The 12,796-nt window shown below is 40.0% G+C and overlaps 1 protein-coding gene across 11 annotated transcripts in view; it reads left to right on the top strand.

The window, feature by feature from the left end:
• The window catches only part of DEAF1 (DEAF1 transcription factor), a 30,453-nt gene that overhangs the window by 4,466 nt on the left and 13,191 nt on the right, over positions 1–12,796 (top strand). For 9 of the 11 annotated variants that reach the window (XR_011141235.1, XR_011141233.1, XR_011141234.1 and 6 more), the window contains exons 2-9: positions 569–666; positions 1,056–1,185; positions 2,068–2,214; positions 3,039–3,178; positions 3,933–3,998; positions 5,035–5,161; positions 6,350–6,478; positions 7,418–7,546. Coding sequence is in view for 6 of the 11 variants with exons in the window: in XM_068944328.1 (XP_068800429.1) it covers positions 569–666; positions 1,056–1,185; positions 2,068–2,214; positions 3,039–3,178; positions 3,933–3,998; positions 5,035–5,161; positions 6,350–6,478; positions 7,418–7,546 (966 nt within the window). In the remaining 5 variants the exon portion in view is untranslated. Of the gene's footprint in view, positions 1–59; positions 366–568; positions 667–1,055; positions 1,186–2,067; positions 2,215–3,038; positions 3,179–3,932; positions 3,999–5,034; positions 5,162–6,349; positions 6,479–7,417; positions 7,547–9,755; positions 12,789–12,796 lie in introns of those variants that run through there. The other 2 variants (XM_068944331.1, XM_068944332.1) reach the window with 2 other exon arrangements.

The raw sequence follows: 12,796 nt of genomic DNA, 5'->3' as shown, positions 1-12,796 counted from the left end.
CCCCCCCCCCCGGCCTGAGGCGGCGCCGCGGCCGTTGCCTCCCTGATTTTAGCGAAGGCGTCACACGTTATGCTAAACACCATATACACGCTTGGCTGTCATCTGGGGATGGTTTTAATCTAGGCAGATGCACCCTAGAAATTAATGTGGCCCCTAGTCTCCTCTTATCCTGATGTTTTTGTCAGCCACCTCTCTTTATTCAGCGTTACAGGGTTTTTGTTTTGTTTTGTTTTGTTTGTTTTTTGTTTTTAGCACAGGTGGAACATTCATTTTTCCCTTAGTTCAACGCATGTCGAGAACTACTGTTGTGGTCTGGAGGGTGAAGCCTGTTCAGCCCAACGCAGTTCTGAAATTTGATAAAATAGGCAAGAGTGAAAGCGTTTTCTAACAGTCTGAGGGGTGTCATGAAAAACAGAATTGATATTAAATAGAAAGGAGGCAGGAAATGAATTGGTATTAAATAGAAAGGAGGAAGGAAATGTGCTTATATTTTTTGACAGTTATGGCCTTTATTGGGTTCTTTGGATGAAGCAGGATATTAGGTTGATTTTTTATTTTATCTTTTCAGAAGTCACCACAGTGACAGTAGCTAATGTTGGTGCCTCTGCAGACAATGTTTTCACTACGTCTGTGGCAAATGCAGCTTCAATTTCAGGACACGTGCTGGTAAGTCTGTCCTTTCATTTGAGGGCCTTAGAATAAGTCCCGCAAACTTTCTTAATGTAAATGAAAATCTTGGTTTGTGTTCAAGCTATAGTAAGGACATTGCAGTATAAAGTTATTTAGCCACAAAACCATCAGTAGTTGCACATACAGTTTTTTTTAATGACTTTGACTGTTTTGTTTACCTTTCCACCCCCATAGACCCATTCTGTAATGGTGCTAATGACCTGAAACACGTAACCTTTGAGTTTGGCTGGCTGAAATCTCAAAAACTAACCTAATAACTGCCATGCTGATTAGTGGTTTAGGATACCTTTGAGAAGATTTTGGGGAATACTAAAATACATTGGTATTTTGATTCTATCAGTTAAAACTCTTTATTTCTTCTATAGTCTGGGAGAACGGCCCTCCAAATTGGGGACAGCTTGAATACTGAAAAAGCCACTCTCATAGTGGTTCACACAGACGGCAGCATTGTAGAAACCACAGGGTTGAAGGGGCCATCAGCACCTCTCACACCAGGTATAAGGCAATCTGTTTTTGAAGTGTCATTCTCCCCAGGGGTTAGCTTTCTCCACCTTGATCGTGTTGCTGGGCATAGAAAACGTCACGTACATAATTACGAAATTGCGTTGTAAGGACCATTTGTCACCTCTTGACGTGGTGCTTCTAGGAATTTCTTGGGAGCAGGAGAAGAATATTTACTCTTTGTTTTTTCTAACGGAAATATATTTCACTTTCTCCTTTGCCCTAACCCTTGCAAACATGCTTCTTGAAAAATCTTAGCCTCCTGCTGGGCTGTCACATGCCTTTCTACATGTGCTCCACCCCCAAAGGCAGGCTGATCATTATAATATCGATAATGAAAATCTCAATCTCCTAGTTTTCTATGCGGATTCTTTTTAAAGGTTCTTTCAACACAGTAGTGTTCAGGCCTTTCGCTGATATTTAAGGGTCGTTGTAGCTCGAGTCTTTATTGCTAGGATTTTGTTTTGCTTGGCAGTTTCCTTTCTGCCCGCAAGATGGCATGACAACCCTTTAGCAGTAAGTCATGTTACCATAGCATCCTCTGGAAAGTGTAAGATCCAGCCAGCCGCTGTAAACCAGTGCAGGTTTCAACCTGTGCTGTTAATGTGCTGTTTCCTAACATGCGGTTTGCTTTATTTTCAGTTGTTCTTGTAACGTTACGTTGCATCAAAACTTCTAAGCCTGGCAGATCAGATTCATGGGCATCTGTTCCAAATTGATTTATGGTGTACCGTGTAACCTGTGTTGCTGTGGACAGGTGTTAACTGCTTGAATTAACTACATGACACTGTTGGCCTAGCCAAGCTGAAAGTCTGAATGTATAGTCAGTGTGCCTTTTGGTTGCTGTCACCTTTCTTTTCTTTTCTTTTCTCAAAGGACCGCAGTCTCCTCCGACCCCTTTAACGTCCGGCCCAGAAAAAACTGGAACCAAGTATAACTGGGACCCATCTGTGTACGACAATGAGCTCCCAGTGAGGTGTCGGAATATCAGTGGGATTCTGTATAAAAACAGGCTCGGCTCAGGTAAAAATGACCTTCTTGCATGAAGAAGTATGACGACTTCTTCACTTGGTGTACTCTTCTTTTAATCTGGCTACTTTTAAGAACCTGTCATGAAGAAGAAAAGGACAGCCTAGTCCATTTGGGTATTGTTGTTCTCCTGTGTTTTGCCCTCTTGCCTCCTTGCTCTTTTTCTGGAGGCTTTGTAACTTTTTTTTTTTTTTAGTTTGTGAAGATACAGGCTGCTGTGCAGTAAGTCTTCCTGATATTAGGCTGACTTTTCTGAAGTTCTTTTTGTGGACCTCTTAGAAAATAGATCCATGTCTCTATAGAAAGTCTATAGAAACCCTGCTGGATTGGAAAGTAGATAGCTTGTCTCCTAATGGGTCTTGTTAGTTGTCTCAGCCCCTCCTTTTCTCTTTTTATCTCTGTGGGAAAGCTGAAGAAACAGTAGCAGAAATTGTCAGCGAGTGTGAGTGCACTGCGTGGCATTTGGTCCATGCATAGAGAGTTTCCTTCACAACCAGAAGGATTAAGAAATTTAAGAAATTAAATTCATGGTGTTTATTCATTCATCCTTCCTATGGATGCATCAGTTTTTCTAGCTTATTGACATATTAGTGAGGCCTGAAGTTAGAATTTGCTAAACATGCCTAGTGATTGGAACAGCCAACATAATAAATGGCACGGTTATCATAAGATGATGACAAGTAGCAGAATGGTGTATTTAGTAGTTGTTTTGGATTGACTGCTGTTTTATCCAGCAGCGTCAGTATATACTTCTTTAGGAAAGTGACAGTATAATTCTTAACCTTTATTACCAATCTCTTTTTTCTAACTTAATTCAGGAGGTCGTGGCAGGTGCATTAAGCAAGGGGATAACTGGTACAGCCCCACTGAATTTGAAGCCATGGCAGGACGGGCCAGCAGCAAAGACTGGAAAAGGAGCATCCGCTATGCTGGGAGGCCATTGCAGTGCCTTATTCACGTAAGGTTAAGCTTGTCTCCTACTTTGTGCAGGAAGGGGCAGGTAGCATCTGGGCAGAGTCTGTCCAGCGCTGCAGCTAAAGCTACGTGTGCTGCCTCTGCAGTTATGTGTGATGGTACAGTGGGGCAGTTCAGAAGCAACAGTTTGATTTGATTGAGAGTCAGTGATGTAAGAGGAATTTTTTCTAGATGTTTTTTCAAATAGCATCTTACAAAATTTACTTGTACTTGAAACAAGGTTACAGTTTATGCAGGAGGAAGTCCAGTCTTCAGCTCCATATGGCAACAATAGGAAAGTGTGCTCTCTGCCCATGATACTGTAATTCAGTAACCTGATCTTAATTCTGTTTGCTTGACAAACATATTCTTCACTTGCACCATTATAGAGTATTACTTCAGCTCCTTTATTTCCTGCAATGTTCAGGTGCCTGACGGAGAATATGGCATCGCCATTAGATTAACAGTTGATTTCTACTGGGCGAAAGCTTTATAAAGTCTCAAAAAATTCACACGTTCTTGCTTTCTGATTTTAAAATTGTTTGTTCTTCCTTCAGTTTCCTCCCCTCCACTCACCCCATCACTATGATGTAGGCGAGCTATGCTTTCTGTCAATGTATGAAGTCCCTAGAGGGGAACGGATATATCTCACTGGGAGCTGTCTGAATTTTTTAGTAGAATACAGTCATGCTCGCAGTGTTTTGGTGATTGCTAATCACCATTGCTCTAATGCTGAACTTATAATCTTCCTATTTCAGGATGGGATTTTAAATCCTCATGCTGCCTCTTGTACTTGTGCTGCCTGCTGCGATGACATGACTCTGGTGAGTTGTAGATTTATATCCCTTAGTTTTAAAAACAATTAATCAGTCAAGCTGCCCAGCCATCTACGAGCAGGTCATGAGCATCCTGGAAACGCTCACAAGTACTGTGGGTGCAGCCTACTTTGTCCACGCTGCATGAAGAAAGAAAATAAGGAAAGAACAGCCTGCTAGTGCTATTGCATAGTCAGCCTTCGATGTTCATAACTGCCCGTCGGTGAAACTGGGTGATTTTGATTGCTGTTTTTTCCCTTTTTCTTTTTCTTTTATAAATGCATTTGTATAAAATGCCGTTTCTGGGATATCACAGCAAATTCCACAAGTATTTTGAGCTCGAAAAAAACAAGTTTGTATAAGAAAGTAGTGTTTTGGATCTATATTTTCATATTAAAATATTTATTTTTTCAAAAATGAGGTTAAAGTCCTGAAATCAGAAATGTTTAGCTTGACCTGAAATACTGTTTTATGGTCCTTTCCTACTGTGAACTGGATGACTGACTTGTTGTCTAGATCCGAAACTAATTGCTTCCTATCCTCCCTTCACTCCTATTGTCTTTTCTTCCACCATCTTGGCCAGCAGACAATTATTTGTTCAGCTGGGCTCCTCAAAATAATAGTAGGAAGAGGCAGAATCTGTGCCCTTTTGCCTGGAGGGAGCTGAGCGCATGGACTTAGAATAACTGTTTTTATAATGATGTATTCAAACAAGTGCACAAATAGTTATAGAATATTCTGCTTGCTGAGGTGAGCGATGTCCATGTCAAATATCTATAAAGCTGACACTGCAGGGACTCCATCAGGTGTTAATCATTACAATATGTCTTAAAGACTGTAAAGTCTAAAATTCTTTTTTTCACAGGGTTCTACTGGTTTAGCGCTGCAGTTTAAAGGACTTTTCGGTCAATTGCTGCCCGTAAGCTATTCCATGGGAATAGCTGCTGCTTAACACTACCCTCAGCTGCATCTGGAAAGACTGGAGTAGACTGATAGGCCCAAATAAATGCCTCTGCTAATGTCTGTTTTCTATCTTTTTGTGTAGAGTGGCCCTGTACGACTCTTTGTACCATACAAAAGGCGGAAAAAAGAAAATGAAATGCCTGCAACTCCAGTGAAAAAGGATTGCTCCAAAAATATAACCCTGCTCCCTGCTACAGCTGCTACTACATGTAGGTACTTTTCTCCTGGTAAAAACTGCTTCCTTTTTTTGAAGAAGAATTGTCAGACTAGATATTTTATGTATATCAGCGGCCCCGTGGAATCAGCCAGCTGAGAAAAATTGCTTGTTTTCATTGCAATTCCTTTTCATTGAGTAGTTTTATTGGCTCAGTCTCTTTAGCCAGCTTCACCTCCCATTTTTAGATACTAGCACAGAGTTTCCACCATCTGGATTGCAAACAGGAGTGCAACTCTAGGTTTACTGATCTGTCTTTAGGAGACTAGTTTTTAAGTATCCAGTATTAATTTTCATATCTTGCTCTGAGAGAGGTCTGGATTATCTTTCCCCTTCTATCTGATCTCTTGGCCTCACAGTGCAAGGGAAGGTTTGCAGTCCTGGCCTTCATCCACAGTGTCTTTTCGGTAGGTCTTTCACAAATGACAATTGGGAACTTTCCCCCTACTTAAATTAGGTTGAGAAGGCTGGCACCTTTCTGCTCTGCAGCAGATCCCCATTCCATCCCTTAAGCTTGGCTTTTGCCCTTTAGAAGTTGGCAGGGGTTATGTAGTAAGATTTGTGCTGTTTCTTGAAACACATTGAAAAGCAGGCTCTCAGCTGCTGAAATCATATCCACAGCCTGAAGCTCATTAATGAAAGAGGCAGAAAGTGGCGCTTTCATCTGCAAATTTCTCTCTAACATTCAGGACACGTGTTGTTACTTAATGTTTTTGATTGTACAACCATCTGTGTGAGACTAGAAATTAATTTGCAAGCTGGTCCATCTCACAGGTTCCCAGTCACATTCATGTGTCCTCTTGGTCTTATCAGTTACCATCATTTGGACAGTAACATCATAAAATGTATTGAGGAAGCAACGAAAATCCAAAAAAGAATACAGACAGCCAAAAATGCAAATAGGTTATTAGCTACAGCCGGAAGGGAAATACACAAGGATTCTGTAGAACTTTTTTTTTTTCCTCCTTAAGTGGTGTTTAATCTGGATCAGTTCCTTAATTTTGGTTGCTTTGAGGTTGTATGTATTTTCAATTTTATGGGTATCCAAATTTGGATAGTACAGGTCATTTACTGATCTGTGAATTCTGTGACCTAGGACAATTCAGAACAGGGATATCAACAGCTAAACAACCCCAGCCTCAGAGCTGAGTGTTAATTATGAAAGTACTTCTACTATTTCCAGTCACCGTGACTCCTTCTGGACAGATCACTACCTCCGGTGCTCTGACCTTTGACCGTACATCGACAGTGGAAGCCACAGCAATTATCTCGGAAAGTCCATCCCAGGGTGATGTTTTCACTGGGGCCACTGGTAAGTGTTTGGGCTTGTGTCTGCTTCACACCTGTGAGAAATACAAAAGAAGCTTTTGACACCCATTGCTGAAGAAAGAAATATTTGGAATGCTGCTGGAAGGATTTGTTTCTCAAGAACTTACACAGAGGCTATATGTAACCCGCTCTCCTTTCTTTGAAATGATTTCAGCAGCTTGACATCTTACCAGTTTCACAAAAGAAGTTAAAAGTTTCTCCAGATGCTGCAGCTGCTAATGCACACCTGTGCTGATTTCTGTGGCTTTATGGTCATTTCTGTCATTTTTTTCACTCCTTTTTGGTCCTAAAATATTACCAGAAAGATAAAAACTAGTTGAGCATTGAAACTATGTGAAAAATGCTGTCAAATGCCCAAAGTAAATCAAACAGAACATAAATGCTCCTTTTCTGTTCTTTCAGTTTAATTCATATATTACTTTTAGTGGTACTTGATACAGCAGTTCCCGGCCTTCCCACAGCTGCTCAGCAGCACCAGCTGAGATCACTGCTTCTTCGGGTCGTGGTTCATCCAGCTTATTTCGACTTCGGCAGTCTGAAGATCACATCAGCCTCTTGTCTGGCAGATGAGGCAGGGTTGTGAGCTCTGCTGGAAAGGCTGATCAGCAGCTGAAGGAAGTAACCCTTCCCCTGAGAACCATAATTTGGAGTCGTCAATGTAAATATATAGGCTTGGGAAAGGGAAGCAGGCTGTAATCTTTGCAGAAGCCTTTAAAAGTGAAAATAAAGATAGATGAAATCATCATGCAACCTTGCTTGTTGACTGTGTAAAATCACACCATTGTTTCTCATTTGTGACCCCTGGAATTATCACAGAGTTAAAGAACTCATATGAAGCGTAACAAATATGGATGAAAGAAGCCTAACAAATGTCTGAAAGCTGTGATGTATGATGGTTTATAATGCTATTTTTCTGCTGCAGTTCAGGATACCAGTGTCCAGCAGCCTTGCCGAGTCAGTCACCCAGAACCTCACTATCCAAGTTACCAGGACAACTGTCAGATCTCACCTTTTCCTGAAGCTGCCCTGCCAACATCTCATCCAAAAATTGGTATGTTTTATATCTGTAATGTTAAGATCCAGTTAGCAATGCTTGAATTTACCTCATACTATTTTCTTCTTTCTGAGCAGAGGTAAACATTGAGACAGGAAAATAAAATTTATTTTGTTTTGCTTAATAGTTGTGCAGGTGTTAAGATTTGGACAGATTTTCTGCTCTTTGTGAAAGATTTTTCTCTCTCATCTTGAGAACTTTGGTTTGTTATTTTTTACCAGAGGAGGCTGTTGTGTTTCTGTTTTGTAAATCTTTGCAGCCCCCTGCCTTTCGTAAGGCTCCAAGGCTTTGGTCACCGCTTGGGCTCTGTGGCGAAATAGTTAGTGTTTGATCTGAGGAGAGCATCTCCTTGCTTAGACGTAAAATTAGATCACAGAAGCTTTTCTAAAAATTCCCACATCTTTTTATGAATCCATTGATACTGTCATGCTGGAGGCAGTTTCAGGCAGGTGTGGTGTGCTCATTTCATGCCCCAAGTCAATTTTTCTTCCCTAAGACTGACGTTTGTGCTGGAATTATAGTTGTTTTTTAACAAGTGCCATTGTGAACCTGTCCTGCTGTGGTCAAATAGCCTCTGGAGTAAAAAGGAAAAGATATAAATACAAATCAGCCATTTAGTGTTTGAAAGAGCAGGTTAAATTGATTATCAAATATATCTTCAAATGAAATTGCATTACATAAACTTAATGCTCTTTCGTTTGTAGAGTTGACTTATAAATTAAGTGGAATACAACATCAATTTGTTGTTGCAGGTACTGATAGAAATTGAAAGTGTTGAAGAAATTGTAATAACATAGAAGTGTTCTTGCTTTCTAAGTTTCAGTTGAGCCCGGACAAGAGATACGGTAGGGAATAGCCTGACGTTGGCTAGTTGATGCATTAAGTGATTTACAGGCTTCTACTTCTCTCATTTCTATGGTGCTGTAAAGTTATTCGAGTACTTATTCATTGATGTCACTGACACTGAGGAGCTGTAAGACAGGCAGGTTTTGATCCCTATTACTGTTCTCTCAGACGTCAAGAAGAGGTCATGTAAATATAGTATTCATTTAGTCAGCTCAGAAGGCTTTCATTTTTAAAATCCTCCTTCTCCCCTTCCGTTCTGGCCTTTTATTTACTTATTTATTTGTGCTTTTATAAGGCAAACTGAGGCTGAAGCTGTGAATTGAAGATTAGACAGCTGCCACGCAATGCATCATCTTAATACTTGCCTTTGTTGTTTTGACAAAGATTGAGCTTTAGCACAGTATGATGTTATATCTCTAGGTGTGAAGTATGATTTGGAAGCCTCTGTTCTGTGGCTTTGGAGCACAGACTGTGATGCAGCACGTCAGAGTCGGTGCTTTCAAAGGAGTGCCAGGACTGATACTTTTGAAGGCTCTGGGATTTTTTATCAAATACAAGGATTACTTAGTTAGTTGTATGCCTTGTCCTGCTTTTACAATGTATTTTGTTTTCCAGTTAGCTCATCTCTTTCAACCTCTGAATACTGGCCAGTGTTTTACGCTTGCTTTTTGTCCCATAAGTCAGAGCAATATAATGCATTCCTGCTCTGTCCAGAATGACAGCTGGGTGATGGTTTTAAGACTCTTTTCCTTAGTCCGACCTTGATGTTATTTATTAAATATTGACTTTTTTCACCGGTGAAGCAAAGGCCATTGTTTTATCTTGACTGATATACCTGTGCTAAACTGAGGAATCGGAAGTAATTCCAATTATCTAATGTTGGCAAATGTCAGGCTGTGATAAATATTGTACTGAAAAGGAGACAGTGGAAAAAGTTCTTCTGCAAACAATTGTTGATAAAAGACAGTTTTATCTCTTGCTCATATCTAAGTGCAAATAGTTCTATGCCAGTCGTGCAAATGGATTGAAATTACTATCTTAATTAAGGCAGTTTGATTGTAAAATGTCAGTCTGTCTGCATGATGAACTTGCAATGCTATCTGTCAGAAAAGGTCACACATCTAATATATAGTGACCTAGTATACAGTGTTTTTTGAGAATTTCTGAATTTCTTGATTCCTGTTCCCTTTATCCAAATCAGTTCTGGATTCTTTCAGCTTTTGCTGCGTGCATGAAGAACTGCCAGCTATAATTTGAAAAAGATTAAAGTGTTAATACACTTACATCAGTTTCTTGTTTAGAATATATTCAGTGTTCAATGCAATGGAAACCCTTTGCAAGAAGTCCTGTTTGTCTACAGGTGCTTTACTAAGGAGACGTTCTCTGAGAGTGGAACCGTTGGAATTGCAGCCTGGTTCAGGAAACCATGTTGGCCTGTTCCTGTTCAGGACAGTATTTACGTTTGAATTTTAAGTAGCGTCTCAAGTGTAGCCCTGAAGATGTTTTCCTGAATGAGAGGTCTATCGTTCTGAGTTTCTTTTAACTAGTTTGTGCAGTCTGCTATTCTGTGTCCCTGTCCCACAGTGGAAGATGTTTGAGAGGCTGGTTTCTGTCTTTCTTTTTGGAGCCACCTTAGGAAGGTGGCCTTTGGAGCCACTAGCCTGACTAGAAAGCCATTTTTATGAATATCTGTAATGATCCTGAAAATGAATTGTGATGAGAGCCTGCTAATAAAGTGAGAGAGAATTAAGTGCCTTCAGGCAGTCCAACCTCTATGTTTTGTTCAAGAAGTTCCTGCTTAGTAAATTTATTTTCTTAACTCTGGTTTCCAGGAAAAAAAATATGGGTCCAATAACTTTCCCTTTTAATGGAACAGTAAATAGTTAGTTTAATAGCATAATAGTTAGTACCCTAGTGGCAGCTCTGCTGCCTCCAGCTGTCTCCAGGGCACAAAACTACCTTCCTTGCCATGCCACTGATGCTCACAGAGATAGTCGTATCGTATCGAGAGTTCTGTGAGAGGATGTTGTTAATAGCAAGCAGGCATTATCTTCAGTAGCATCAACAACACAGGAGCTGGAAGAGAATGTGCCGGGCAGAGGGGCTAGAGGTGTTAGGGAAATACTTCTAAAAGCAGAGCAGGCAATGGAGGTCTGTGAACACAGTTTAAATGGCTCAACACTTCTCTCCCACTAGGTTTGAAGTTTCTTTGTGGGCAATAGCATCTATCAAATTGAATCTTTCTGCATTTATCACATGGATGAGTCATTCTCTATTAAAACGTTTAATTGGTTTTTGGTGCCTTGAATACTAAAAGCTCATCCCTTGACTACACCAAACTATCCAGGGAAGTACTTTGTTTTCTCAGCCTGCAGTACATACTCATTTTACTGTGCACTGAATCATTTTGAAGTTCCTACCTAAATATGCATAGAAAATTCCTGAAATAGACTACTGGTAGATTTTTCGGCCAATAAGGCTACACAAACCCGAAGACAGCGGTGCCTTTTTTCATTGTTGTTGTTTTGGTAAACAGTATAGTGAGGAATCTTGAGGTCAGCTAATGGTAGATACGAATATCTTGAGCCTAATTTTATAGCAGGTAGTGTGTATTTTTAGCTAGAGTTAGAGGTAAATTTTGGAAAAATAAGGCCAGCAAAGCCAGATAACGTTTGTTCCTGGAAACGTTGCCTGAGGTGAGTGTAACTGTGTATTGTTGGGTTCCTAGACCTAGATTTAATTTCCTCATACTGTGGCCTCCCAGCGTATATGCAAACTTAGGGTTATGGCCAGTGTTGTGAAAGTAAATGTTTTAAAGACACAGTAACTGATATTTTTTCTGTAACATTTGCAAAGGTAAGGCTGAGATGGGTATTGTTGATTTCCTAGGATTTGTGTTTATTTTTCTAGTATAGGCTTTGGAAAAGGAAGGACTGCAGAGCCACAGTGATTGGGAGGTTTGGAGGTAAGTTAAAGGACAGCATTGCTGGGTTACTAGTGTAGGACTTTTAACTCCTTTGTTCTGATAGCTTCTTAGTTAATATATTCAAACCTGCAGTTACTGTTAGGGTTATGGTTAGTATTTGAAAAAGTAAAGGCTGCAACATCTCGAATGATTTGGCTTTGTTCGTTTAATGTCCCTTGGAGTATGTTTAGAAGTATTGCTGCGTTTCTGTGCTTTCATATTTAGTTTCATACCTGTAGCCTTCTGGTTTATACAAAAGTCAAGTGGTATAGCTGGGTTCTGGAGGGAAGGGTTGCAGACAAGAAATGATTCCTTTTCTTTTCTTTCCTTTTTTTTTTTTTTTTTTTTTTAAGACTGTCCAACACAATAACTGTAAAGCAAATGTCAGTGGATGTTAATGTCTTATGTTAAAATTTCCATCTAAACTGTATATGTTTGCTCCCACTTTGGGCATTTGGAAAGGAGGGGTTTCAGAGGTGCAATGAACATTGCTGTTTGGAAGATCCAGGCTGGTACATCTGAAATAGATATAGATAGCTGTGAAAGTCTTTTTTTAAAACTTCTTGGTGTTTGGTCTTTATTTTTATGCTTCTCGTTTGTTTTACGGTTAGAATCCAGGATGATGGGGTCCAAAGAAATAACAATTGTTGGGGTTTCTATAACATACTTCCCAAAGAGTGTTTTTGGAAAGTATGTTTATGTCATATGTGTGTTTCTGAGGTGATGGTAACTGTCTTGTTTATATTCCAATCTTGGTTCAGGGTTACTGTTAAGATCAGAATTCCACAGGGAAATAAAGGGGAGCATAGTGTGGATTGGTGTCTATTTTTTGTGGTTTGCAACCTGAGAGTTGACACCTGCGTAGTGATGTCAGGATAGTTTTAGGCTGAAGAATGTTAAAAAAGTATTTGTTCCAGGCCAACGGTAAGATTTGGAATTAAGATGGTAGATGCGGCAGATCTAGGTTTACTGTTGTATTCTGTCTTGTAGTCTGGTATATGGAGTAATTAAACATGTGTGCAAGCTGAGGGAGAGCCAGGAATCTGTGATTAGTCTTGTTTTCAAAAATATTATGGAGCACTTGGTATTTTAGGTCCCTGAAGAATTTATTATAACCTTATTTTAGAGATAGTTAAGGGACACAGGAGGAACATCATGATGATGGTGGCAGATAAGTTGTTGGGGGTCTCATTTTCACTACTTAATTGTGCCTCTCTGCAGCAGTGCTGGAAGGTGCAACTTCCTAGAGTGAACAATAGGGTTAGGAGTGCATGTTCTTCAGTCCTCTGGATTTGATGTTAATCTGTGGGCTTACTCTGCCCTTTGGGTCACAGAAGGTAAGTCTGTTTAGCTGAAATGTAGTTGGATTGGAAGTTTTGGTAGAGCTTGTAAACAGAAGCACTTTATGGAAATGGAATGCTCTAATTCTATATATT

This window comes from Struthio camelus, chromosome 5, assembly GCF_040807025.1.
Source record: "Struthio camelus isolate bStrCam1 chromosome 5, bStrCam1.hap1, whole genome shotgun sequence".
Lineage (NCBI taxonomy): Eukaryota > Metazoa > Chordata > Aves > Struthioniformes > Struthionidae > Struthio > Struthio camelus.
The sequence above is the reverse complement of the archived record's forward strand: the minus strand, read 5'-3'. Positions and strand labels throughout refer to the sequence as shown.